Here is a 27111-nt window from a genome sequence, read left to right on the forward strand (position 1 = left end):
GAGGTCCTCCACCGTCCAGCTCCCACCAACACTGACTCCCCCTTAATGGACAATTAAGAAGCACACCGCTCGGCTTCAAAACATACAATATACTTTATTGCCTGCTAGATAATCAAAGTGAGGAGTAAACACCATAGCTGGAAAAAGCAGAAAAGGACCAGGAGAAGGAAAAGAATATCCAGTCACCAAACAAGTTATCAGGCAATAAACCATACACAATATAAATAATCTGTTTCCCAAACAACTAAATCTTTATTTTGCTAATGGCCATTATATGGTTAATTATCAGTAGTAAAATCTCTGGATTTCCTTTTCTACACAGCATTAGTAGTAAGAAATATATAAGGGACTCTGCAGAAAGCAATACAAAGGAGTTATATACACAGGCACCTTCTGTGGAGCAAGAACAGAACCTCATCTAATAAGGAAGGGCTATCTACAAACCAGAAGACCATGGTAATACAATATTAGCTCAGACTTAGTTTAGCTGCAGCCTTTCCACAAGGCAGGCTAGCCAACTTATGTATACATATATATTTTAATATAGATATATATAGAGATTTATTATTTTAAAAATAATGTGAACTACCTGTAGTTCCTAGACTAATTTTAAAGAGGCAGTGTACCTTTCTGAAGCTTCATTTCAGGAAGTATATTAAAAATGGTATATAAAAGACTAGCAGACCCAAGCTCGCACATCAACTTCCGATATCTTCCCTCCAGATTTTTTTTCTATAGCTGCCGTCCGCATTGACAGCAACGCCTTTAGTCATCTGGATTGCTATTTATGTTGCTGTAATTGCTACCACTAAGTTTACTGGATTATAGTGTTAGTAATTGTTGATTATAAATAGCAATAATGCCGCAGTACACTGTCAAAGCCTGGCCGCATTATGAAGAACTAGTCTGTACGTGCATGCAGAGTTTTGTTGTTTAATCTAAAAGAACATTTCTCAGTCAAAGTGCTTCCCCTGCCAACCCCCCCCACCCCACGCTGCTCAAACCACGTTGCAAGGGCTCCTCTCTCTAAGGAAGATGTGATGCCTCTCACCCCACACCAAACTCTCAGCAGTCCTTCACACAGCATCCACCCATCCATCCATCCATCCATCCATCCATCCATCCATCCATCCATCCATCCATCCATCCTATTTCACTTTTAGGGCATAACCCTTCCCTCTTCCACAGCCAGTGTCCTGAGGGCTACTAAGTATGACTTAGTAAAATTAAAAACAACTATTTGAGGAAATGCTTTAAACGCATTTTGGGCCAGAATGTCCAGATGGGCTATTTTGGCCTCCTGCTCCCGCCAGCAGGCAGGCAGCAGAGCGCCGCCCATCGCTGCTGCTGCCCGAGAGCCGAGCCCAAGCCACGGAGCAGGGGACAGGGGAGGGAGAGACGTTTGCTGGGGACACCGTTTAGGACCCAGCGAGACCAAGGGATGCCTTTTGTGGCCACCTGATTCTAGCCTGCTCGCTGCTTGCTTCTTGGGGTCCCCTTGCCAAGGCGAAGCGGGAGAATGCACGTGCAGATGGCCAGCAACTCTTCCAATGGGATTTTTCATTAGAAACAAGGATCGAGGGACAAGGCCCCCTTTGTAAGTGATGCCATTCTGCTCTCAGCCCAACCCTCCCCAGGCTTTGCTGATCCTGAGGTCCTACATCACTTTTGTCCACGACGCAGGCGTCACTTAACACGTTCCCTGCCGTAAGGGTTTCTAGAAGCCTCTTCCCATATCAGCGATGACACCCTGATACACAGTTATTCTACTTGGGGTACCACCCTGGTGGTGAGGAGCTGGGGTTGCATGAAGGACGGCTCCTAAGTGGCTCAGACCCAGGGAAGACCTGACACACAGCAACGCAAGCGCGGGGGTCTCCCACTCGGGCAGAAAACCCCATCAGCGAGATGGCTGGGGGGGTGGGAAGGATGTTTCTGGCTTCAGCTCCGTTTTCACAGGCACCCGGGTGTCCCCCACAGCCTGCATGCAACCTTTGCTGGCGACCTGCCGAGCCGGGATCCGGCCCGTGTGACTTGTCACGGTCCCACCAGCGGGAAAGAGGGCCCTGCTCCCCTGGCACCCCCAGCCCCGCACAGGCAGAAACGACCTCCAGTACCAGCACCGACACCCGACCAACAGCGTACAACACACCCTCGACAGAAGCCGTCATTTTGAGTACAGCACAAAACATGTAGTAAGGAGCGTGTGGCCATAAATAACTTGTTTCCCATTATAACCCTGGCGTTTTGGCAGGGGAGCTTAAAAATGGGTATTTTAAAGAATGATGCCCTGATGGAACAGGAGGTATCTGCAGTATTAGAGAACGAAGGGTGGACTGTATTTGAAAGCACACCTATCATTAGCGCTTTGCCAGGCAAACACATCCTCGCCGAACCCAGCATTACCCTCTGCCTCTCTGCTTCCAAATCAGTAAAGCTAGAAAATTCCTGACAGGTATTTCAGAGTGACCTCAGGAGCAACCTTGGCTCCCCAAGCCGCAGGTGTCCTCCTCTGTCTCATCCAGGCGCCCAAACTGAGCACGCAGGTAAGTACCATAAGAAGAGAGGCACACGCACAAGCTAGAAGCTGACCTGTACGGTGCACGACGTAAATTCTTCTGCCTATATTGGGAAAGCCACTGCGTGTGGAGGCTGTCCAAAACTCAGTCACCTCAGTCCCTGCATCTCCACAGAGCACTGCTTCATCTCACAAGTCGGGGCCTTGCTTCACCCTGGCTGTTCTGCAGATGCGCGTGCAAGCACAGCAGAAGCAAAATGCTCCTTTTTTTTTTTTTTTTTTTTAATATATATATTTTGGTAAGAATTTTGTGCCTGCAAGTGTTACAGGATTAGTGTAATTTCTCAGTTCTGTTAGTAATTCCTCTTCAGCACTACGGGACTCAAAGCACACGCTGATACTCAACAGCAGGGAAAACAGGAGCAGCGCCCCGCTATGCTGTGAAGAAGAAAAGAAAGGGCACATTTTAAGAGAAAAGCATATACGTCGGATATAAAATCAACTAAAGATTCACCTTTACTGGCTGCTCTTCTGTTTTTTTGACTACTGAGGAAACGGGTGTAATTTGGAAGTCAGGCTCAGGTTGATCCGCTGCAAAGCGCAGACTTTTTTGTCACTTTTGATACCACTGCAACCTGTTTTTGCTTATCCTGGGTAGGGCTGCTAGGGCTGAGCAGGAGTTAGGAAATCAGGGGGAGCACGAGGGATTAAGAGTCTATTGGAGAGGGAGAGAAACTGTGAAACGCGGAGGAAAACACCCTTCCTTCTCCAGGCATCTCTGAAGATTATATCAATGGTAAAAGCCAGGGACTGCTGAACATATTGGTTAATTTGCAACTGAAGTGCAGTTTGACAGGCATCCCCTGTATTTCATAGTTTGTGTGTAAAACTAGAAGTCAAAAATTCCTACCGCCATCCTTGCTGGGGTGATTACTGGGCTTAGACAAAATCAGTTCATCCCTTCCACACACCTCGTTTCCCCTTTTATAAAAGTGCCGTTTCTCCCGCTCACAAGGTTGTTGAGGAAATTGCATTTTCTGACCTGCTCCGCTGCACCCGTTTCATTTTTCGCCATAAAATGCTTTTTCTCTCAACACTCCGAGATTGCCAACTACCGTAGCCGATTCTCTGTGGAGATACCGCCCTTAGAAAGTCAGCCTCTGGTCTGTACGCAGTTGCACTGGTTTTTGTCAAAGGCTCTTACTGGAATCAAACAGACTTGGGTCCCTCACCCATCTGCTCCTTGCCATGCCCGTGCCATAACTGGGCCAGGCGACACCTGGAACAAGTTCCTGTAGGAGGCCGGTGTTACTAGGGCCTCTGCTTTGTGTCCCGCCTGTGGATTCACTTATATTAGCTCTTAATACAGCACTCAGTCCTTGCTTTTCCTTGCTGTGTCTCCCTGGGTGTCAGTGCCCGGGTCTGTACCACCACGTAAAGCAGCTTAAAGGGGGCCTTGGGGCCACCATGGCCACTGATGGGCTCTGCACGCCTCCGGCAGCGCCTGCAGCGCCACCTCTGCCACCACTCGCTGCTGTTTCTTCTTGGGGTTGCAAAGCCAAGGACGTGCATGACAGGTGCTGGGCACCACCCCAGCGCCCCGTGCAGCTCTCGTTGGTGTCGCTGGCCCCTGCCACGGCAGCGTGGGGCTGGCAAGGGGCTGCCACGCACTGCAGAAGGTGCTAACGTCGCTCACCGCCAGAGCCAGGAGACTTTGCCGTTGCCTCCGAGCTGCATGGTGCCATGCAGAACAGGGCTGGTGGGAGCTGGGGCCGGGTCCCGGCAGCACGCCGGCACGACATTTGCCCCGTGCCTGGATCATTAGTGTGGAAGAGGTTTTGCCAACCCATTCCTGCAAGCCTACAGCTTCTGCTGAGCACAGCGAAACCCTGCCCTGGTGCCAGGCACAGCGACCGGGAGCGCAGGCTGGGAGCTTCCAACAGCCCGGCACAGGCAGAAAGTGAAGGCAATGGCACCCCTTGCTCGAGGGATGTGCTCTCTCCTCTGCATCCCTGTTGAATGCCCACTCCTGGTGTTGGGTACTCGGCACGGAGAAAAGCACAGTCTGTCCACCCGCGACTCCTCAGCATCTCCCTGGCTAAATCAGTGCACCGTTGGCTCGGGAGCGCACCGCTCTTGCCAACACACTGCACTTGCTCCCTTAGTCTCCTAACTGTTTCAAAATTGTTCCACTAGTCCTGGGTTTAGAGCTGGAGACAGTATCGCAGGTACAGCCGTGGGTCCCCATCCCAAAGCAGAGACCCAGGGATGTCCTGTTCCCTGCACGGCTGACACCACCGCGGGCAGCTTTTCCCACGTCTCCCGGGGAGAGGCTGGATCGGACACTAGGCAGGGACCTCGCTGCAAGTGCAGGCGATGCCTCGCCAGCAGCATCCTGACGGAGGACAGCCAGGAAAACGCTCATTTCCAAGCCTGGCAGCAGCTGAGAGAGGGCGGCCGCGGGGCGAGGGCAGGCTCTGGCGCCCGCCGGCTCACCAGCCTCTCGGCGCGGCTGGCACAAGCGCTGCCTAATGAAACGGATGCTGTTCGCCTTTGGTTTCCTCCTTGCAATATGGCTTTAACGATGGACTCGAAGTGTCTGAAAAGGGTACCCAGGAAAAAGCTGGCAAGCTGAGTTGTTTTGGGCTTGGTTTTGGTTTTTTGTTTTTTTTTTGGTTTTGGTTTCTGTTTTTTTACTGACAGAACTCTGTAAAAAAAAAAAAATTAAAGGCAACTGCTAGATAGAAAACACAGCACAGAAGAGAAAGGTCTTTTTGAACCTCTCTGGTATGGCTATTAACCGTCACCCTGACAAGCCATTTGAAGGAAGAGATTTTCAAAGGCGTGGAGGAGTCCTGTGGCTAGCAATGAAGTTGGGCTGGCGCTCCTTGAAAATCTCGTCTCAGATTTTATCTGATCATTATTTCTAAGGCCGCATTTGTAAAAACAGCTAAAATGCTTCTCTGTCTAACATCTTTTGAGGACACCGTCTTTTTCTCCCATACCCTAAAATCTTGTACTCAGGCACTGCGGGAATAAGCCACCCTCAAAACGTAAAGATAGTCAAGCACTGGCAAAAACCGCATGTGGAAATGGTCGAGCCTCCACTATTAAAGGCTTTTAAGGTCAGGTTCAACACCCCCCCGTCAGGCATGTGCTAAGTATAGCTTAACCTGTCTTAGGGCAGAGAAACTCTCTAGCTGACGTCTCCAAGTCCCTTTTGTCCCTGTGACTCTGTGCCAAGTAAACACTGTCAACATCTCATCCCGCCGGGACCCGGGATGTGTTTAATATCCTGACTGGCTGCTCGCTTTTCTGCTTTGGCTTGCTGTTTGTCCAGGAGCACACACAAGCTCTTCAGACATCCTATTAAGAGACGGCCAACATCTTCCTCACAAAGCATCAAAAGCCTGTCTACTCTTATACTCCCCCTGAAAAAAACAAACCTGGGGAGCAGCAAGCCAAGAAGAACGTGGAGAAATGTTCACCTGAACATTGCAGAAGCTGCCACAAAGAGTTTTCTTTCAGCCTTTTGTCATCTTGAAAAATGTTGACTGAACTGTTGGCAAGTTGGTAATGAGCAAGAAAAAACCACGTTGACAAGAATCACTGCGTCTTTTAAATATTCTCTGCCGGTTCTTGCCAATAGCTTGCGCGGCTTTAAAGAGCAGCTGGTTTTTAAAATCTGCTACAAGTAGCACAAAGAATTACCCGGTTTACATCAAACACGACTCTGCCTCAGAAAAAAAAAAAAAAAAGGAAAACCAGCCAAGCTAGGAGCCTGGGACATTTTAAGCAGGCACGCACAAACGTCGAGATGAAACGCCATTAGGAAATACCAACACTTCTGCGACGATGATTTGCGGTGTTGCATTCCACGTAACGCGACTGCCCGAAGCTGACCTCGCGCACCGAGCTCCTCTCGGCTGGCTTACGCTGCGCAATTAATATAACCACATGAAGAGCAATCAGCCTACAAGGCAGGAGAGGAAGCGAATGAACAGCGGCAGCGGAAGCACCGGTCTGCCACGCTCACCTATGGACGGCCGCGGGAATCCGTCCATTTACCATGTCGGCAGTGGAGAGTTCCTTGAGCAGCTCGCTGACCTGCCCTCACCGTAGGAACGCATGCAGACAACGCAGAATTTGATTTATGGAGACGCTGGCCTTTCCTATAGGCTTGTCTGCACGCTGCATTATTTTCCCCCCAATTAATGAATTTCACAGGGGTGAAAAAAAAGACACATTTTATTTAATTAATGAAAATCTGTGGTGTCCTTCCTGAATTCACGTTTCTTGATGAAATCAATGCCCAGTAACAACACTACGAGGATAAAAAAGTCTTTGCATCAGCAGTAACTCCATGCGCACAGGGGCTTGGGACAACCACCACCACCGTATTCCAAGGAGACGGCCGGAGATGACAATGGCAAGTACCCAGAGCTGCTACAGCCACCGTGAAATCTTCCACCGTAACAACTCAAAACCAGAGAGAACTGCTCGCCCGACACAAGCTCTGTCACGCAAAGTGCCTAGGACAGCCTTCCAACAGCAGCAGGCAAAAGATGCGGAAATTAAAAGCCCCGTTTTACTGACATGCAGAGCAACAAGCCTACGACACTTCGATGCGTGCATCCTGCAGATGCAGCTCCGACTGCCGCTTTCTGCCGCGGGCGCTGAGGGGGTTTCTCCACACCCTTCCGCCGGGGCATCCCCATCCCATCCCTTCGGATGCAGTGGGGCAGCTGCACCCCGCTTCCCCGTGGCCGGGGCGCCTGCTCCGGTGGGAAAGCAATGATGGTCCTGATCCCGCAGGATTCCCCCACGCGCACCTCTCGGCTTAGGCGAGGCTACGTGGGCAAGGTAACCGGAAAAGCCGGTATTACGTTTATTTGATCTGAAGGTTTCTTCAGTAATTACGGAGAAAGGGAATTTAATTGTCCAGGGACTCTTTTTCCCCTCTAAGAAAGAAATTTAGAAACATGGTAAGAGTTTTATTTTGCAAGTTAAGGCTCAGTATGAGTTAACACAAACGTTGCAGGTCTAAAATGCAGCGCTGAAGGGGGGCTGGGTTTGTTTTTAAAAAAGCAGCATGTGACTTCAAGCTACATTAGTTGGCCTAAAGCCACGCACCAAAAAATGAACCAGGCCAAATCCTCATAAACTACGAATCTATTCTCAACAACAGACTATTAGGAGAAGCAAATAATTTATCATATTTCAAAAGCCTGCCGGGTTCCCAACACCGGCGCTGCTTGGGCTGAGGAGCCCAGCTTTGCTGCTCCACCTACTTTGCTGGAGGATCCCACCTCCTCGTGCCTATCTTTTTGCAGAAGCTGCGCTTGATGCACAGACAAAACTGGGGGAAACTGCTGTTAAAATACCACTACTTAAAAAAATACTCTCTGTGGGCTTTTCAGAGTTGTGCAGTAGCTCGGGAAGGTGTGGGACACTGCCCATCCTAATGAAAATCAGCGGGACGTTTTGCTACTGATGTCCATCATGTTTTTAGCTGCTCGAGCAGAGAGAGGAGAGATGACTGAAAAGGAAGGTGAGAAATTTCTAAGCAAAGCTTGACATTCCCAACTTCCAGCAACGTGAACAAAACCATACAGAGAAGACGTTTTGTCTCTATCAAATAAAAAGCACTTTCAGTTGGACAGTAGATTTGACAAAAGTGACAAAACCCAACCAGTTCTTACTTTTAAACAGCTTTTATGACCCTTCTATCTTGATGGCAACGGATTTCCAACAGCTGAGATTTACGGGAGGGTGGTTTGGTGCCGAAGGCAGCTGCACATTCCAGACATGCCACCACATCCTCCCGCAAGCGCCACCAACTGCGACGGGCCGGTGCTGCCAAGGGACTCCCATCGAGGTCTGAGGGAACGCGTGGCATCTAAAAAATGACATCCACCGTCTTCTATTTATTTGAGGATTGTCAAGCTAACTGTATTTGTGGTTTTATTAATCAAAACTAGTAAAAAATTACTCATCCCACAAAGCAGTTGGAGTATTTTCCGAATGGTCTAAAAGCCCAGATATTTTTATTTCATTATTAAAGATGCTTTTAAATCCCTGCTGGTAACCCTTGACTGGCAATTACAGAATCACTTTGCCAAGGTGGAAGAGCACATTTATTTTTTATCTAGGTTTTTCAAAGGAGCTGCCGATTATCAGCCTGTGAACACAAACCTACTGCTTTTATATTGACTCTTACGCATTATGGTGTTTTCCTGGTTCTCACACATGAAACATCCCGCGTACAACTCACAAATCAGTCATTTTAAAAATGCGGCTGTTTGAAAATGCTAAAATAAGGACCCAGCCCTACAGATAACATGGAGATTACTGTTCTTCTAACCACCCGGTGACCAAGGTATGTCAGGTACATTTTGCCATCTGGTAGATAGAGAAATCTGTAAAAAATAAATATTCTTTCCCCCTCACTCGTTCATAAATAACCAAGTGCACAGTGCACGCTGCATGAGCAGTGCAGCTGCCATGTCAGAGCTCGTGGCAGCAAACACCGCGTATTCCAGGCAGCTTTTGTATAAAAGCCATAAAAGACCAAATGGATCCTCTTGTTATGTGTGTACAGATGTGACCGAGTAAAAATCTGCTTTGCTTATCGTAATGACTTTTTATGAACATCCTGTTTCTGCTGTTCACAGATCCCCGTCCCAGATTAGGCTTGCCAGTGCTGCCACCATAAAACCCACAGCCCGTCCTTCCTCCGAAGCAGGCTGCAGCTGCTCTGGGCCACCCCAAGGAGACAATCCCGGAGGTGCTCGGGAACCACCGGTTACCACTTTACTGCCTTAAATCTACACCGGGGCTGCTGCGCCCATCAGTGGGCGACACGATTGTACCAAGTATCACTACGGCTGATCTAGGAGCCTGCGACTGTCTCCACACCCAGCTGTAAGTTAAAAACGCGGAGCTGCAGAAACCCACTGAGCAGCGAATGCCGAGGACCAGCAGCAGCACAGCAAGGGAACCTCCCGCCCCAGCAACCCTCAGCCGCCCTCTGGCAAGAGCACACGGTGCCGGACGACAACGCGTTGGACTCAGTGAATCAAATGGGTTTAGAATACAGCCGTCCTGATGCGTAAACCACAGGCTCTTTTCTTTTCCCCTCGTGCAAGTCAGCACAATCACACTGTCAACCTGTGCCGATACCTGCCAACAGGCTGGCTCCTCAGTCTGCAACCGCACCTCTGGTATCTCACACGTCTTACGAGGTCTGGCGTTTGCATCCAGCATCCTTCATCAACGCTTCATCCCTAAGAGATTCCCTGCTGGTGTGGATTTCTGCACGAGAATTAAGTAGTTATCTTCCCTTTCAGAGACCCCAAAGCTGAATGAACTATATCCTAAATATGGTACACTACAGATAGTTACTGGTAAAGATGTTTTGAAAAAAATGATGTACCGAGATTAAACAGTCACACAGTGAGTGCTTCTCTCTGTTACTTTATGGGGTAAAACTATGCCTTGTGCCAGCCAAGCACAATCTATTTTCTTGAAATACAGCAGGAAGAATTTTCTCCGTCACCTATTGAAATGATGATAAACACTTAGTATTATTTATGGCGTACATGCAGGGAAGCACCTGTTGGCAACACCTTTGCCATGCGCCAAATACGTCTGTCATTTAGAGGTGAATGGGATGGTTTAAAACTGCATCACACCTCAAGCAGCTCACATATTACTTCCGACTGAAAAGTTACCACCGCGGTCACTGAAGTAAAACATGGCATCCATTCCAAGCCACAGACTAGAACTGCAATTTCTCCTCTTTTTTTAGACCGGTTGGCAAACCTCGCTCTTGAAATAGGAATCTTTTGAAGACAAGGAAATAGTCCATCTGCTGCGATGGTAATTTCCCTGCCACCTTACTTCCATTATAAAACACTCCTCTCCGAAACAACAGGAAACCCAGCTCTGTTGCAGTAACCTGTCAATCTCTGCACACAATTTACATAGCTGCTCTGACAGAAGACACATTAGACCCCTCATGCAAACTATCGCCTACCAAAACCTGGAAATTCATGAAGATCTGACTCTACTGTCAAGTTCCCAGCGAGGTGTGTTTTGTTTTGTTTTGTTTTAAAAATATATATATATCTGAGCAGCTGTGGGCAAAGAGCCCAGCTGCATGGACAAAGCTGTTGTAGCACAGAAACACTTTGCTGTCCTGAAGGGGAGAGGCCAGGAGGCTTTTGGCGAAAGAGCCTCCCTCTGCCAGAGCCCTGCTTTGTGACAAATGCTGCAACTGGGAGTCCTGGTAATGCTCACCCATGGACAAGAATGGGTGTTTGACTGAGCCAGCAAGGACCAAACCAGATAGAACATCTCAGTCAGTATTACTGGACACCGACACCAAAAAAGAAATCTTAAACTACTGACGGATTGGGACTATATGACTACCAAATTCTCCTTAACTCCTGAAAAGATGGTAAGATGTTTTAATAAACTACAGTGATAAGACAGCAGCATTTAGAGAGCCGCAATTTGAACAGAAATCCCATTATGGTAAACTTTCTGAGGCTGGTATCTGAGATACTAGACCTTGAAACTTTTGGCAACATGCTGCTGAGTTTTAAATCCTCCAGCAGCAGTATCATTTTAAGAATCTCACTCATGAGAACATACACAAATCAAGATTTGTCATACTAGGAAAGCCTGAAAGGAAACCATAACTCTAGGTGTTGACTGTGTATTTAGGGAACCCACCCAGACCGCGGAAGGAAGGAAACTGATGCTCAGATTGATCTGACTGCAGCCTGATGGCCTGCCACGTCTGGGAAGCCTTCGGTGGGCCATATATTTAAGATGTACTCCAAATACTACTTACTTTTGGATCAGAAGGACATCCCCTGAGCACTCAATTTATTTCTCCTCCCCCTCCCTTTTTTTTTCCTTAAACTGGATTTTGTATGATGGCAACACAGGCCTTCTCTTAGTGTGCAAACTGTAATAAATGCACCTGACATTCTCAACGTTACTTCTCCGTATCTAAGAACAAAGGTAACAAAAGCAATAAGCAAAGCCATAGAATGGGTTAAAGTACCAGGTGACTGCACTCAGAAAATTACACTTTGGTACTAAGCCTGACACTCTAACTCAACTGGTTTGATTTCTGGGACTATTTTAACTAGTTCCTCTTGTTTTATGGGCTGACAAATAGGCTGAAGTGCTGCTCTACATGGAATAAAGTTTTTGTGTCACTTTATATAGGCTGGATTTTCAATTGGAGTTTCAGCTGGGGGCGAGACAGCCACATCTTGTGCTCGCTTACTTCTGCTGAAGATCTAATGTTATCACCTCCTATCAGAAAGTAACTAAGGAAGCCTAGCTGAAATCTACAATACATTTTAAACACAACTATATTAGACCTCAATTTCTTACTGTTTCTGTGCGAAGAACAGTCCACAAAAAGAAGCTGACACTGAATAGATGGTAGGCGTTACATCTTACAGGTTTTATTTCTGAAAACAAAACAAAATAGAATTTTGCAGCAGATATAGGAACGCGTCTCATATTTTGTTACAAAGTGCTAGTGTCCTACTGAAGAATCGACAGCTTCATGAACTATAACATGGTTACGGTATGCTCAAGTAGACTTTGCGTCTTGCTTTATGTTGTCACACACTGTAGGGGGGGAATAAAAAAAGGGTTTGGAAGCAGGGTTAGCTGCATGTTAAAAACCTCGGGGATGAACAATGAAAAGAACCCAACAAATGGTATCAAGGGGAGAATGTTTGAGCACCGGGCAGAAGTGTGGTGCACTTTAGGGGGATGATGCCGTTCCACCCTGTGTTTTTCCAGAAGTATTCGTGGAAGTGTCTTACCTGACAGTTAAGAGAGTGTCAGCGTAATGCAATGCGGCTGCAAGAAGCAACGTGAGTGAGAGCTGGGTAACAAACCAGACCTAGATGCACCGAGAGTTAGCTGGATTCAGCAGGTGTTTTGTTGGAAGAACAGAATGAGAGCAGATGAAAAAAGACAGGAGTTCAAGGAATGAAGATGACTGTTTTAAGGTAATTTGGTAATCAAAAAAACCAGAATAGTGACTTCGATGTCCCTGACTGGGCATACTATAACAAGAAAATATAAATTTCATAACAAGATTTCTTCCAGCTTTGTTTGCTCACTGAATCAGAGCTTTTCTCCACCTTCCCCACGTACGACCTTTACATGGCCTTTAATGTTGAAGCTCTTCCATTCCTGGTGTTTCTTTGCAGACATACTGATACGTACCCAGTAAAGGCAGTGCAAGATTGCATACATTTCTTCTTCCCTGAGTAAATGGCACATAGTTAAAAAAAAACCCCAAAACTAAAGGCTTCCCTTCTGCTACTTCTCACTCAGAGACAGGAGTTCTGCTCCCATGTGAACAACTGGTATCTACTGACTTTTACTACCAAGTCTGTATTCGGGTCTTCTGTGATCAGAAAAATACGAGGAGGCTTCAGGCACGCAAGGGCAGGAAAAGACAAGATCCCCAACGGTCTAATTTTCAAGCCTCAGGAGGGTAAAATACATGGGCAGAACACAGTCCTGGTTTAAATAAGTTTCCAAAGTAGTGGGGACCTTTAAGTTCAAACGTTGATGACAATGGCTACTTATTTCGAAAAGAGAATCCATTTTTGAATAAGTTCTCTTAGCGTCCGAAGACCAAAAACTTCTTCATGTGAGACGACTCCTCTTACATTTGTGTGAACTATGAATGAGCTTCCCAACCCTGCAAAGACGACAAAATTCAGAAACACAAAGGGGATACCTGGAAAGCTCAGGAGAAAAGGCAAACTTTTCTCCCACAGCCCAATGGCACCGAGTCCTGGCTCTCTCTGTCCCACAGTCTCCAGCTTTATGCCAATATAAATCCATTGAATTCTGGAGCACTTGCATGGGTCTATGGATCTTTCCAACAATGTCAACAGTGCTGAACCAGAAGTTTTTAAAAATAAAATGGAAGCTCCCGTTGTAGACATGTGTAAGCAAGAACAAATGGGCAGAAGTTCTTTGCAAAGCATGCAACATCTTCACAGCCATTGTGCAGAAGTTGAATGGATGGTCTGACAGGAAACTACAGCTTACAGCTCTGAGGATCCATCTCTGGGTTTTGGCATCTTCCGTTTTCAGGTGGAAAATGAGCTTGTTTCTTTTTAAGTGTTAAAAAAGCCAACAAATTCATGCTGTAGCTAAAACCAAATTTTGCAAATACTGCTAACTCAGCCATATGTTCAAATAAACAATCATTTGATAGTAAAGCAGGTGAAGTATCAAAGAAGCTCTGTTTGAATAGCATTTATTTGCAATCATTAGGTTTAAATGGGAAACTGTTTACAGGCACACACTAGATAACCAAAATAGAATGAACATAAAGAAATCTATTTGAAGGTCCTTTTCAAATATTTCAAATATTTTATTAAATATTTTATTCAGTTTCATTATCACAGTTTAATGTACTTTAGCATGTTATACACATGACTTAACATGTGCACTTAAAAATATCAAATTATAGGTTTTTGAAGAAAGTACGACATTCTAGAAATGTGCTTATTGACTTCCAACTACACACAGCTAAGAAGGCAGTAGCTTTGTTATACGATTGATGGAGACGAACTCTTGTAAGGCATGTTTACATGAAGCTTTGGAGAGAATAAAGCCAAATACTGGGTCAAAATTCTGTGGAATTATGTGTGAGAATAAAAGTTGAAGGATCGGGCCCTAGGAAGAAAGATCATAGCAAATCCGTTGTGTTAAAACTGTCAACAGATACTGGTTATTAAAAGCAAGCACTGCTGAGAAAGAAGGTTTTCGTAGCATCCAGGTCAGCAGGATCTGTGGGTTTTTCTCAGGTGTGATTTTTGAAGATCACACCTTATGGTGTAATGTGAAGGAAAGAGACTGAAATCTAGCAAGAAAGTTGGAAAACTATCATCTGAGAAATCTCACGTTATTTTATTGACCTAACACGGGAACACTTCTGTACAGAGAACATGTTGCAAATCACTGCCGTCCTGTGTGTGTGTGTATGTACATGTATACATACACGCAGACACACGTACATATATGACACTCTTCCTTTTGTCACCTTCAAAGCCCCAACCACTGATTAAAGTGTAGCAGTGTGTGGGAGAAAATAAGGTTTCTGTTGCAGGGGTGAAAAAAGTAGATTAGACTATTACATTTGGAAGCCTAGTTAGCCTGTACATGTGTGTTTTTTCCCAGCAGAGTACAGCGTGGGTCTGCTGGTATACAGTAACAGTTAAGATCCAGAAACTACAATACAATTATCTGGAAGAACTCAATAAATGTTAAGCTATTTGCAGTCGTTTTTAAGATTCCATGTCAATGAAGGCCCTAGGTCACAATGATGTGCCTCCCCCAGGAACATCACACAAGCCCAAGCTTAACTCCAAGAGCGTAGTGGTCCGTAATCGGGGCTCCTGCACTGTCACAGTGCAAACAACAATGCTGCCCCATGAGTAAGGATGGTTTTCAGTGTAAGCTTAGGTGTGTTGCTGAGCGGAGATCTCATGTCAAGTCCTCCTAGATTTCTGCCTTAGAAGAATTAGTGGGGGAACATAAAATATACGTCCATCTCGTAAGCTTCTTCAAAGTTCTCAATTCAGTAGAAAATACTGAGTATATAAGTGACTATAATAGTACTTAGGTGAGAGCATAAACCTCACTGTGCCTTTTTATTGGGGAATTCAGGGGAGGAGGCAAGTAACTCTTTCACAGACTAAACGCACTCGTTCATGGCGCTCAGTGTCCTGAAGTGCCTCGGCATCCTGGCAGCTGTAGGTGAAAGTTCCACAGTATGTACAAGGTAGGGAGAATGCCACAAGTGTTACAAAACATGGCAAAGATACCTAGGAGCTCTACGATCTATCAAACAAGCACGGCAAACAAACGGCATCTAATGGATAACGTATGATATACAACACACAAGTTGCACAGTTACGTTTCCTTGCGAAATCAGGATTGCAAACGTAAACTCCAGAACAAGTTTCAAGAGCAGCACTTGGCTTACTGCGTCACCTCTGGCAGTATCTGAAGTCCACCACCCCGTGAGCACTGCATTTTCTGCTGTTATAAAAACCGATTTCACTGAACCAACTAGAGCTAGAGGGCCCACGTCCTGCAACCCATATGACTATGGCAGAGGTTAAACAAAAATGCTCCAACAACATAGTTTGGCTACCACTGTATATTCAGCCTTTACGTCGCCTGCGCTATAAAAATGTTGCTCTTGCAAAGTAAAGCACACAGTGATATACAAATGGTACCAATGGCTGAAAAGATTACACGATCAAGCTTGAATGCAAATGGAAGTTAACGAAAGTAGTCTTTTAGGAGAGGTAGCCATATTAGACTCAGCATTCAAAAAAAGGGAGTGCACTCAAAGGGTCAACATACATTATAGTCTCTTGCAGACCCATCATGTTTTTGTTTTTTCCTACATTTTTTTATTTTTGCAGAATGTACACACCCAGGCGCACACGCACACATGCACACACACACACACATATATATATACATCTATCTTTTTTCATAATTCCCCTTTGTTGCCATAACTTTGCCATACTGAGAACAAAGGCCAGCTTTCCTTTCATCCTTTCTTAGCTGTCCCACAACTACAACCGTTGCCTTCGGTCTGTTCAGTACCCGTACAGTAGCTGAACAGGCAGTGGAAATTAAAACTGCTTCAATCTAATATCCTGTTCCAAGAGAAAGCATCCAAACTGTAAGGCATTCCCTTGTTCTGATGTGAGTTACAACTCTCTTGGGCTTCTACTTGATACAGACTGCGGGATGCAGTCGTGCTACAGCCTCGTGCTACAAAGGCAGCTTTCACCCAAATAATAAAGACCAAAGCTGGAATTTAAACACCACAAGTTCACACGCTTCTACCAGTCCCTTGTTCCTGTGCTCCTTTCCAACAACGCTTATCACTTTAATTTCAAAAGTCATGCACCAATGCTATAAAATAGACACCCAAACTACCAAGAAGTCTCTTGCTCATGACTTTGGGATATTGTATTAGTATAAAAGAGCATTCAGTCATATTAAATAAATATATTCTATTTCTGAAATCACAGCACATTCAAGGGGTAGTTACTGCCATAAGCAGAGCATTAAAGTAATCTCCATAGATGTTTTTAGAATCACAAAATCCTTTAAGATCATCGTGTTTTGACTGATTTGGTCTAATATCTGGAAAAAAACCTACTGTGGGGATAAGAATCTGCATCTCAAATGTTCTGCAGAACATTTTTCCCATATTTGTATACAGTACTAGAACAAGTAAGAAGACATTACAGTAATTTTCTCCCAGCTGCTTAGACCTGTAGCTTCGGCTACGACAATGTATTTAGTATACCTCAAAACTACGTATGAAATATCAAAGATCACTAAATAAATAAAAGCCAAGGAAAACTGGGACAGTACTGCATTTTACACTTGAGACAAGATTCCCCCCTCCCATGGATAACTCACAGAGGACGACTACGGTAAATGCTTTTCTTTTTTTTTAAAGAAAGATTTATACACAGGTTCAGATCCAGAAAATAAGGTGAAATGCATAAATATTGATAGCTTTAGCTAAGTTAAAATGGGTTCAGTAAAGTATGATACAACATATTCAGAATAAACAAAGCAGAAAAGCATCATATTTTGGTTTGCTTGAGATATACATAAGGTGCAACAATTTCTTCTCTAGAGGCATTTGTGGACAATGTGTTAACGGGTAACAGTGTTTGCTGGTATACTGAAGTACACACAATAGCAATAAGATCTTCCAAAATGAAAGCAGCTGAAATTAATAAAAATTAAAACAAAACAAACAAGGAAAAAACCCAACCCCAATACAGTAAGATATTGGTCTGAAATTTTTGTTGTGCTAACAGACTTTGTTACCTGAAAATACTGATACCCCTTCTAGTAGATTCAGGGAAAATTCTAGCTACTAAAATCAAGACATCACTCAGAGAACCAACAAAGGCAAATGCCTAGTGAACTATAAAGCTTTGCAGGATTTCTGCTACTCTCAGTGCCTAATCGCTTAAAAATTAAGCATATCTACAAAAAGGTTTATAAGTATCTGAAAACAGTCATATCCAGTAAACTGACCCAACCCTACCCCCTCTCTAAGGGAAAGTCAAGGAAAAGCAGATCAAGTAAGATATTAATTCATATAGAAAAAAGTAATTTTCTGTTTCTTTTAAAAAAGGTACCATTAATATACAGAAATATCTTCAGGAACAATATTGAAATTTAAATCGAGGAAGGATGGGGTGCTTTGACAAAAATATATCTACTCTAAAGGTTTCTAGAGAAATAAGTTAGTACCATTGTCAACGTGAACGGCCTGCACTGTAACATATTTGGATTTCAGCTAATTATAAAGTGGTCCAAAACACCAACAGCCACCTTGCTGTGACCCAACAGTTTTAAGTCTTTTAGGTTTTTTCTGTCTTGTTAAAATAACTTATAAAACTTTAATAAAATCTTATTAAAAATACTGCCACAGGCTGCAATGGCATTCCAGGGGCTCTTAGTCATATATTCACCTGAATTTTTAAAAAGCCTTTTCACTGACTCATTGGCTTGTAAATGTTGTTCTTTTGTTGCTGTTCCCTTCTTCCAACACATGCATCCTCGATGGTGCTGTTTCAGTGACACTTCCCCAGCTCCCTGCCTTTTGTCAGACCTTTAATCCTTCGTTACAACTCGCGTGGTATGTTGTATATTGTTTCCCGACACTGAACCAAAGACTTTCACTTAACTACAACAATGAAAGGCTAAACCTAGCAAGCATTAATAGAGTTACTGTCCATATGGCTATTACATCAAATTAGTTACAAAATAACCCCAAAACACATTATCAATTCAGTCAAGTATAAATAAGAATGCCTGATAGAATGATGTAAACTCGCATCATTTAAAGACTTAATTCAAAGAACTTCAAACTCAATCTAATACTATCAAAAGTTCAGCCGGTATGACGAAGACTAATAGAAAATTATTGCTGGAGTCCAATTTGGTAAATTGTTGTGCTACAATGCAAAAAGTAGGGAAACATCTTGTGCTATAGAAGAAGTACCCTGTTGAATTTGTAGCTTTAGATCAATTACTAGTGATCGTTTTGCATCTGTTGGTAGGAATCAATGCTTGGTTATACAATAGTGTAAGTCACGATAGCGAAGATGACAGGTCAAGTGATACACTTGGCCTGCTTTTGGGATGTATTTATGAGAGCAAAACACAAAAATTCAACATAAGCAAAGACAGAAACTGGCAGATGGATCTGTTTGGTAGTCTGAATTCAGTCAAACGTTACTCTTCATTTGTAGTTTACCTGTGTACAACTTGCCACTTTACCAAAACAAACTGTAATTGGCCCTTTACGCAAACTCTGAAGCTGATCTGGACTGTGCATAGTAACTACAACAATGCCAGTGTCTGTAAAATGTAAAAGGTATGTGTATCGGTGTACATGTATATTGAAAAGTCACGGTTTTAGGTTTTTCAGAACGGTGAAATAATACTAAGGTCACTTTTGAAAAACGCATTTGCAGTACTCTTTGTTTACAGGAAAGTTTCACCAAGTCGCTCAGATATCTATGCAAAAATAAAGGAACCCTCCAAGGCATGTCAATTATCTGCAGTATTTTCTTTTCCATACACCACTCCTTTTTCTAATGCACATCATCCTGGTTATTCAAAGCTAAATTAAAAAGAAACAAACCCAAACATAGCCTGTCAGAATTTTTGCCAGTAAACTCTACCACTCTGGTGGCAAATATAAAAGTGCAGAACATCTGGACCACATGGCTGCCCAAACACCGCTAACAATGGTACATCTGTCCAGGCTGCCTTGAGTTCTCTGGAACAGGTTTTAAATTCATTCTACAATATAAATGTAGGCATAACCTATTAATATAAACCATCTTAGAACTTAAATCTTCATGTACAAAAATGACTAAGAATATCTAATAATAACTAGTGCAGTGCGTCAGTGTTTTTGTTGTTGTTTTTTTTTTTTCATTTTAATTTAGAATAACTAGGTATTATACGAAACTAGTTGCCGTACTCTCTGGTTGGTAAAAGAGATGCTGTGTGAGCTTACAGTAAAGGCAGCCTTTTTCACACCAACCACCTATTTACTGTTTAAAAGCCTTCAATAGAAAGCAAGCTCTGGGATCATACCATTTCTGTTCATTAATAGACAATTAATATCACCCTCCTACGTACTGGATCCGATTTGAGGACCTGGCCCAAGTTGCTAATGTCTGACTTCCAGTGAATTCTGGGCCACTCAGAGCAATAAACGCTTGCTTGCAGTCTATAGTTTCCATCATATGGACTGACTAGCTTCCCTTGGTAAAGACAAGGCTAGGATATTAGGTAAAGCACAATGTTTTACAATAAAGTGGAGCTTCACTGGTCAGCGCAGGAAATAAGCACTGGAGCCTGAGACATTTCATTTGGCTGTCCATCATGTGGGAGAGGTGTGGCCCTCTGACTTCTGCAAAAGAAGAAAAGAAAAGCCACCCATCATTATTCGGAGCTTGTATCAGACCGGAAAGGATGGGAAGCGGCATGTGATATGGTGTAACATCCGGCATTACAGCACCGTAACTCCCTGCTGCTACAGACACCCACATACTGCTGTTACACGCTCTTTTTAGAGGCATTCCTGCAACAGTATAACACGATATCCTGAGGACAACCTGCAATGCAACGCAAAGTCAGGCAAAACCACGACATGATGGTATTTGAAGACACTAAACAAAATGCATGCCCAAAGAGTAAGTTAAGAGCGCACAAGTGCTGTTACTCATTTTGTAAGAGAGTGGCTTCAGCCCTCAGAAGCACAGAGTAGAGCTCACGTGTGGCAAAAGAAGGTAAAGGCACAGAGGCATGTATCATATTAATGCAAGTCCGCAGCCAGCTTTTAAGCAACATGGAAATACACTCATCAGCAGAGTTACACATTGGGATTACTCCAAGTTTCATGACTTAACACTTCATCAGCCCAGCACAACATCTCTTTCATTACTACAGCTGTGTTAATTTACAAATGATCCCCTGGCACAGGGGATCATAAAAATAAACTGCGCCAGAATTATGTGCTGGAAATCAACATCAATCATTGTAGCAGATGGACTTGGGAGAGCTCCTTTGCAGCTTGCCTTTTAAAATACATACACAAAGCACGTCACCGCCTGTTATCTAATCTCGCAAGTCAGGTTCTATTTTTGTTACAGTATGTGTCATTTGCAGCAATGAAAATCTGGGCCCCACTTCTTATTTACACTTTTACCTCACTCCGGCACAGCTAAGACCCCAGCAGAAATGAAGGAACCAACGTGCTTTGCAGTACCGGAGTGCAACGAAGCGGCCTTGGCACAAAATGCAGCTCAGGCTCACAGTGCTTAACCGGGGCATGCACAAGGTAAATGAAGCTAAACAGAAGCCTTCACATGAAAACCACGCTGCCACTTCCAGACAAGCTGTAATTACAGTTAAAAAGGAGTTTGGCTTCCGTGGCCCAAGGCTCTGTGAAATTATTTCATAATTAAATTCAGACACTGAAGAAACACATCAAGCAAACCTCTAATGCTGTTCTTCTCATTTCTGGTTATTTGCAAATAAAGAAGTGAGTTGCAAAAGATAACAAGCAGAGTAGGAAAGAGATAAGCATCTAGCCCATTAGATTTAGGTTTCGGTTTTGACTTCCATTTGCCAAGTCTGTGAAAGACATGGCAAAGTTTCTACTGAGAAAGAGTCCTCCCTCCTTGTCATTTCCCCCTGCAGTGATTACAATCTGGAATTTGCAACAGTTGCTGGACATTTGCTGGTTTGGTGTTTTCAGACCTCATGGAAGGTGCTGCATTGCTCTAGCTGCATGATGAGATGACAAAAGGTGGGAGTAAGAAAGAGAGACCCAAACAGAAGGCTATGTAAAATATTAGCCCACTTCAACAGGGACAAGAGGAAGACAAGAACTCTCAGAGAAACAAAGAGGGAAAAACCACAGTGAAGCGAATCCCATTGCTCTTGTGCAATTCTGGTCAGCCTTAATGGAAATCAATGAAACCACAAGGGTGTGAGCGAGAGCAGAGCTTAGCACAGCACTTCCCCAAGTCTCACTTTGTGGCTTCTGACAACAGAAGATGACAGAAACGAGTTCAGACTTTTGCTGTCTTGATAGCAGACACCTGTTCTGCAATGCTGGGAGGAAAGGACAGGCTGACTGCAGCGTGAAAACACCTCTCACCAAGAACAATGTTGCTAAAGCAAGACATCAGCTTCTGCAGAGAAGAGCTAACAGACTGGGTTTGGCTGACTTTGTTTCTTGTAGGACACCTGAGCTTCTAAAAAGCCTTTCAATATTTGATGCACAGCCTGAACACACAGGACTGGGCTGGCTGATAGGGGCCACAAGATCAACAGTAAACTGAGGCTGTGAATGGTTTCATCGACCACTGCCTTGTGGAGTTTCTTAGGCAGACAGCAATTTGTCAAACGCAGCGGCTGGGATGGTTTCAAACTGTCCCAGCACTTCCTCACTGACTTTCCACTACAGGAAAGGACAGGGCTTCATCTCCAATAAGCTGCAGCACCAAAGAACAACACTGGATAATTAAGGGCCAAGGAGGACTTGCTGTCCTTAGTTTCCTCCCATCACAAGTCCAGCATGCAGGATCTGACCATGCTGAACTGATCCAACAGCCCTAAGTAACCTGCACATACACCACCTCATCTGTGTGGATGGTCTACTCAGTAACAGGGAGGACCAACCCAAACTAACATGGCCTTCCATCACCCAGAGTTCTTCTGCCCATGCCATTCTGCAGATGCTTTGCCTCCTACACGGCAAAGCACAAGAGTAAAAATAACAAGTTAGTTTCCTTCAGCCATGTTCAGCATAAAAACAGCTGAAGTTTTATGAAATTCTCTCGACAGTCTTAGGCCAGTGAAAAATACAAATCAGCAGGCAATAGCTATTATCTGACAAATGGCATCTGATAATTAGAAACCTTCAACCATTAGGATCTCAAGGAGCATATAAGTCTGGTTTTATAAAAAAATCGGTAGGTAAGCTTACCAGGGAGGATCACTTTACTAACAAAATAGATTACATAGCCATTTAGGTGAAGACTTAACACTACTAAGGAAGTGGTGTAAACCAGACATTCATAGAAAGCTGTGGAAGAGAAAACACAAGCCAAATTAAACAGTCTGCAATTCACACACTTTCTGAGCGATCTGGCAGCCACATACTATTCACATAGACAATAAGGGGAAAAGAAAACCATACCTGTGTACATTTTCCATAGCTGCTACCTCTGCCAGAGCAGCTAAGCTAAAAAATGCAGACACCGCTGGCATATCTGATGTAATACTATGATTTTCTTCTGTCTCTGCATTTCTGGAGCATTCACTGTTGCAATCTGTTTCTGCGCTTGGCGTTTTTTGAAGAGTACTTTGTGGCAGCTCTTTTGGCTTCTCCTCTGCAATAAGAAAAAGTTAAGCTTGCAAATCTAGACCTTAAATTCACAGCAGCCCATCAATATACTGACTAGTCTGGTGTTAACAGAATCTTTACCTTTAGGACTTTTATTTTGCAAGTGTAATACGATTCATGCTGCAACCTCTTCTGACCCAAGCTACTGTCAGAAGGACAGTACTAAGGTTTACGAAGCAGTTTACTGATTTTGCATTCAACAGAGCTTGATGTTTTAGGTCAAGCAAGAGGGCTTTTGTGTGCATTTTAGATACAGAAGCCCAGAAAGCTTATCTTAACTGCAGAGGACTCCTGTGAGGATTGTGGCATTGACTGTCATATTATGGAATTCATTTTTACATCCTTTAACTACGCACGGTGTAATTTCTTTATGGGACTGGAAACAAATTATGAAAGGTAACCGCTTTCCATTTCTCTCTGTATCACCTCCCAGTTTTTGAGAGAGAAATATCCAGTGAAAGAAGACATATTTGGGCATTCAAACAAAAGAAGTTGGCCATTATGGACTTACTGATTTCCCAATTGATTGATACCTGTATTTTAAAGAATGATCTTTCTAAGCAGGTATGAAACCAAGCTAACTGAAACATAGTTCCCTGATAGGTTGCTTGTACTCCCCAACCTCCTCCAACCATTCAGTTTTAACAGAAGTTAAACTCTGATTTCCTTACCCAGTGTCCCTCCTGCTGGTGACACTCGACCATCTGCTGTTCGGACAAGATGAGTGATCTTAGTTTTCCTTGCTTTCCTTTTCTGGCTGCCAACTAAAGGCTCATGCATCATTACCGGCTCCGGAGTGTTTAGGGCAGATATAGAAAATTTATTCTTCCAGGCAGAGTCACTGGAATTTCTGTCTTCTGAGAATATGGCTGAAAGAGGATAAAAATGCAGTTTTACACGTGGAATAATTCAGCTACTAGCTATGCTCGTTTACCATTTTGCACCAATCTGCATAAAGCGTTCCCTCACAGATGCTCAGAGCATAACCCATGGCAAGATATGATCTGAATGCTGCAGATGGTTGCAGGGAAATAGTAGCAACAGCTCTTAAAGATGTCCTGGAAGGTTCAAGTTTCTACTATTTGCAAAAAAACCTGTGAGATGGGTAGTCGTACTTCAGTGGGAGCAGGGTATCAAACGGTCTATATAAAACACTCTGCAACAGAAGATGCCAGCAAGTAGCTAAGAGACAAAATGTATTTGAAGGAACAATAATGGTCCTCATGTAAGATTAATTTAGCTCACAGACAGACTCACAAGCAGAATTCAGGAATTCCTGCCTAACTCCCAGTCTTCCCTCTATAGTCACTCTACGTCATCCCCTCTAAGCAGAGGGAAATACTGCCTTTTATAAAACAACAAACTTTAAAGAACACCCTAAAGGCAACAAGTGCAAAAGCAGAGCTGGACCACAGCTGAAGACAAGAACGCTAAAAAAAGAAAGCAAGCACAGGATAAAATACCATGACGGAAATAATGCCTACATAAAGTCAGAGAGTGAGAAAGGAACAGTTTGAACGTTTCTCAACAGCACCAGTGTTGGCATTTCAAAGCAGCCTTCTGCCCTGAAATGAAACATGACCATGAACTTCCACTTGACTAAAGTCACTTTAATCTTGTTGATGAAGAAACTGGTCAGGCAGCTATCACAAAATGTATTTAAGCTTCCAAAGTCTGAGATCAGTGGGTAGTCGTCAATCGTTTGTAATTTCCATTGATTTAATAAGCCATGCTGCTCATAGTCCATAAATTCAATCTGTGACATCTTTTTTTCCTCCTATGACAGAAGTATTATGAGGCCTACCCCATTTGTGATCACTGTAAGCTAGGGTTAGAAGGAGACTACAGGTAGCAAAGGGAATGCCCAAGTAATTTCTTACAGATGCTTGTCTAATCTGCTTTGAAATTGGGAGCACTCATGGGCATCCGCACCAAGTCCTTGGGGTGTTTTTTCCCAGGGCGCTGCCATCCTGAATGATTACACATTTTTTCCTAATGTTTGCACCTCATCTTCCCTGCTGCATTTTCAACTCGTTATCTTCTTTACTACACCTCAGGTTATACCGCATCTCTTTGCGCCAGTCCTTTATATAATTCACAGCTGTTACTGTGCCTACAGTTAGCTTTCTCTTCCCCGCAATTTCTTTCAATCTTCCTTGCCGTTTTAAAGATATGTTTAAGATCCATTTGTTCACTTTCTGAGTGGTCAGACCAGCAAAAATTATACACACAACAACTCAAGCTGGAGCGCAAACAACTGCTCTTTCAGAAGGGCTCAGCACTGAACAAGACCAGCCTCCTGCACCGAGACTGGCTGTGTCGTGCAGGAGCACCCCCAACCCCACAAACCATGCACAATAAGCCCAACAGTCTGCATGGACTTTGCCCTCTTTCATTGTGTATTTACGGTAAATACATGAGTGTATTTACTGTTTGTTTATTGTTTGTTTTGTAGATTTAATGATCTTCCAATTCAAAGATATGGCTAATACAACCTCTATCTTTTGCTAGCTTCTTCAACTGTTAACTGTGTGAGGATGTGGACTGAGTGAAGAGAATAGCTGTAACACATTTTATCTTGTTAGCGGCTGCCCTTCACTCTTTTAAGTGGGAAAGGATCTTTTAAGTTTTATGGCATAAGAATACAATCAGATCTAGTACAAATGTGTAAAAACGTTTGGAAATGTTCCAAACCTTAATTTGTTTATGTTCTTAATTCAGCTTCATATCTCCTCTTGTAAAACATTTCTGAACTTGTGCATGCCCTTTATTTTGAAAAAAAGCCCACAGCTTCAAATAGCTTTTCTCAGTGTTTAGCTATAGCTGCTAACCTTTCTAGAGCAGAGCTATGCTGTAAAACTTATTTTTTTGTAAAGAGAGCAAGAGAAATCACAAGAGAAGATCTTCCCCATAACAGTCCAATTAAGTAGAAGCGCCAATGACTGCAAATGTGACTTTCAAGTAACTCAACTGGGCTAATAGTGAGATGTTCAGATAAGCTTACTGCACTGACTGAGACCAAAATCTTAATTGGAATGTGTAATGAAATGGGCAGCTTTCTCTCTGAATTTCTTATTAAGGAAATTCATAAGCGCTGATTATGTATTAATGTAATGGTTTGGTTGTAGTCCAACACTATTTGTTAATTCCGATTTGGGGATTTGCTCTAATTAGATAGTACTTTGACAGTGCTGTTTAATTCTAGTTGATTGAGTTTATAACGGCTTTAATCTTAGTAATACAAGTCACCTTTTTTTTTCTTTTACATTTATTAAGACATGATTTCCAACAATAAACAACATATGATATACAGAAACCTGATTTGATATATTTTTAATTAGATGTGTTGTACAGTACAAGCCATGCCAGGTGACTAGAAATTAACACAATTGGCCAATACAGGAGACAGTTGCCTTTTACACCTGTTTTCTTTCTCATACTGTGTATGTCAAAAAGCTCAAGAAATTAAAGATAAGAAAAAAAAACTTGAAAGGTAAAATAAAAAGAGCTGATAGTTATTAAATACATAAGGATGAGTATATGACGTTGGCGTTTTTGACTAAGAAATAGCAGAAGGTGGCTGACAAACTCAGGACACAGGAAGCATATTCCCTCTCCATGTTTTAAGGTTTTTCAATCCTTGAAATGAGGCTTGAGAGTCCTCTACTTTTTTTTCCCTCCTCTAGCTCTGAAGTAAGCTCTTTATCACTTCATCATAACATTGCTGCCATACAGTTTTGAAGAAGGAAGGACTAAAGGTAAACAATGAGCAAGTGTCTGTGTGCGTGTGTGTGTGTGCGTGTTGAAGGGAAGAGCTTATTCTTTCTTCTCTAGCAGTCTTAGTTGACACTGGGCTAAGAAATCAGTTCACTGAATTCTTTACAGATTATTATTCAAGCAGACATAAAACCTAACTTGGAGGAAATCACACAAAGGCTTCACTCAAGTCCCTTTGCACTGAACTTCAGAGGAGAGAGTCGTCCATGCTTCTACAACCTTATAGCTAAGCTAGGTGCTAAGAGGGGTCCTCCTGCACCTC

The 27111-nt window shown here is 43.5% G+C and overlaps 1 protein-coding gene across 27 annotated transcripts in view; it reads right to left on the reverse strand.

The window, feature by feature from the left end:
* Window positions 1-108: 108 nt before the first annotated feature.
* The window catches only part of BBX (BBX high mobility group box domain containing), a 166645-nt gene continuing 139642 nt past the window's right edge, over window positions 109-27111 (reverse strand). For all 27 annotated transcript variants that reach the window (XM_063349568.1, XM_063349504.1, XM_063349515.1 and 24 more), the window contains 3 exons: window positions 23744-23941; window positions 22866-23058; window positions 109-20066 (listed from right to left, as the gene is read on the reverse strand). In XM_063349568.1, coding sequence (XP_063205638.1) covers window positions 19979-20066; window positions 22866-23058; window positions 23744-23941 — 479 coding nt within the window. In that variant the 3' untranslated portion in view covers window positions 109-19978. The remainder of the gene's footprint in view (window positions 20067-22865; window positions 23059-23743; window positions 23942-27111) is intronic.

Source organism: Chroicocephalus ridibundus, chromosome 1 (assembly GCF_963924245.1).
Source record: "Chroicocephalus ridibundus chromosome 1, bChrRid1.1, whole genome shotgun sequence".
NCBI lineage: Eukaryota > Metazoa > Chordata > Aves > Charadriiformes > Laridae > Chroicocephalus > Chroicocephalus ridibundus.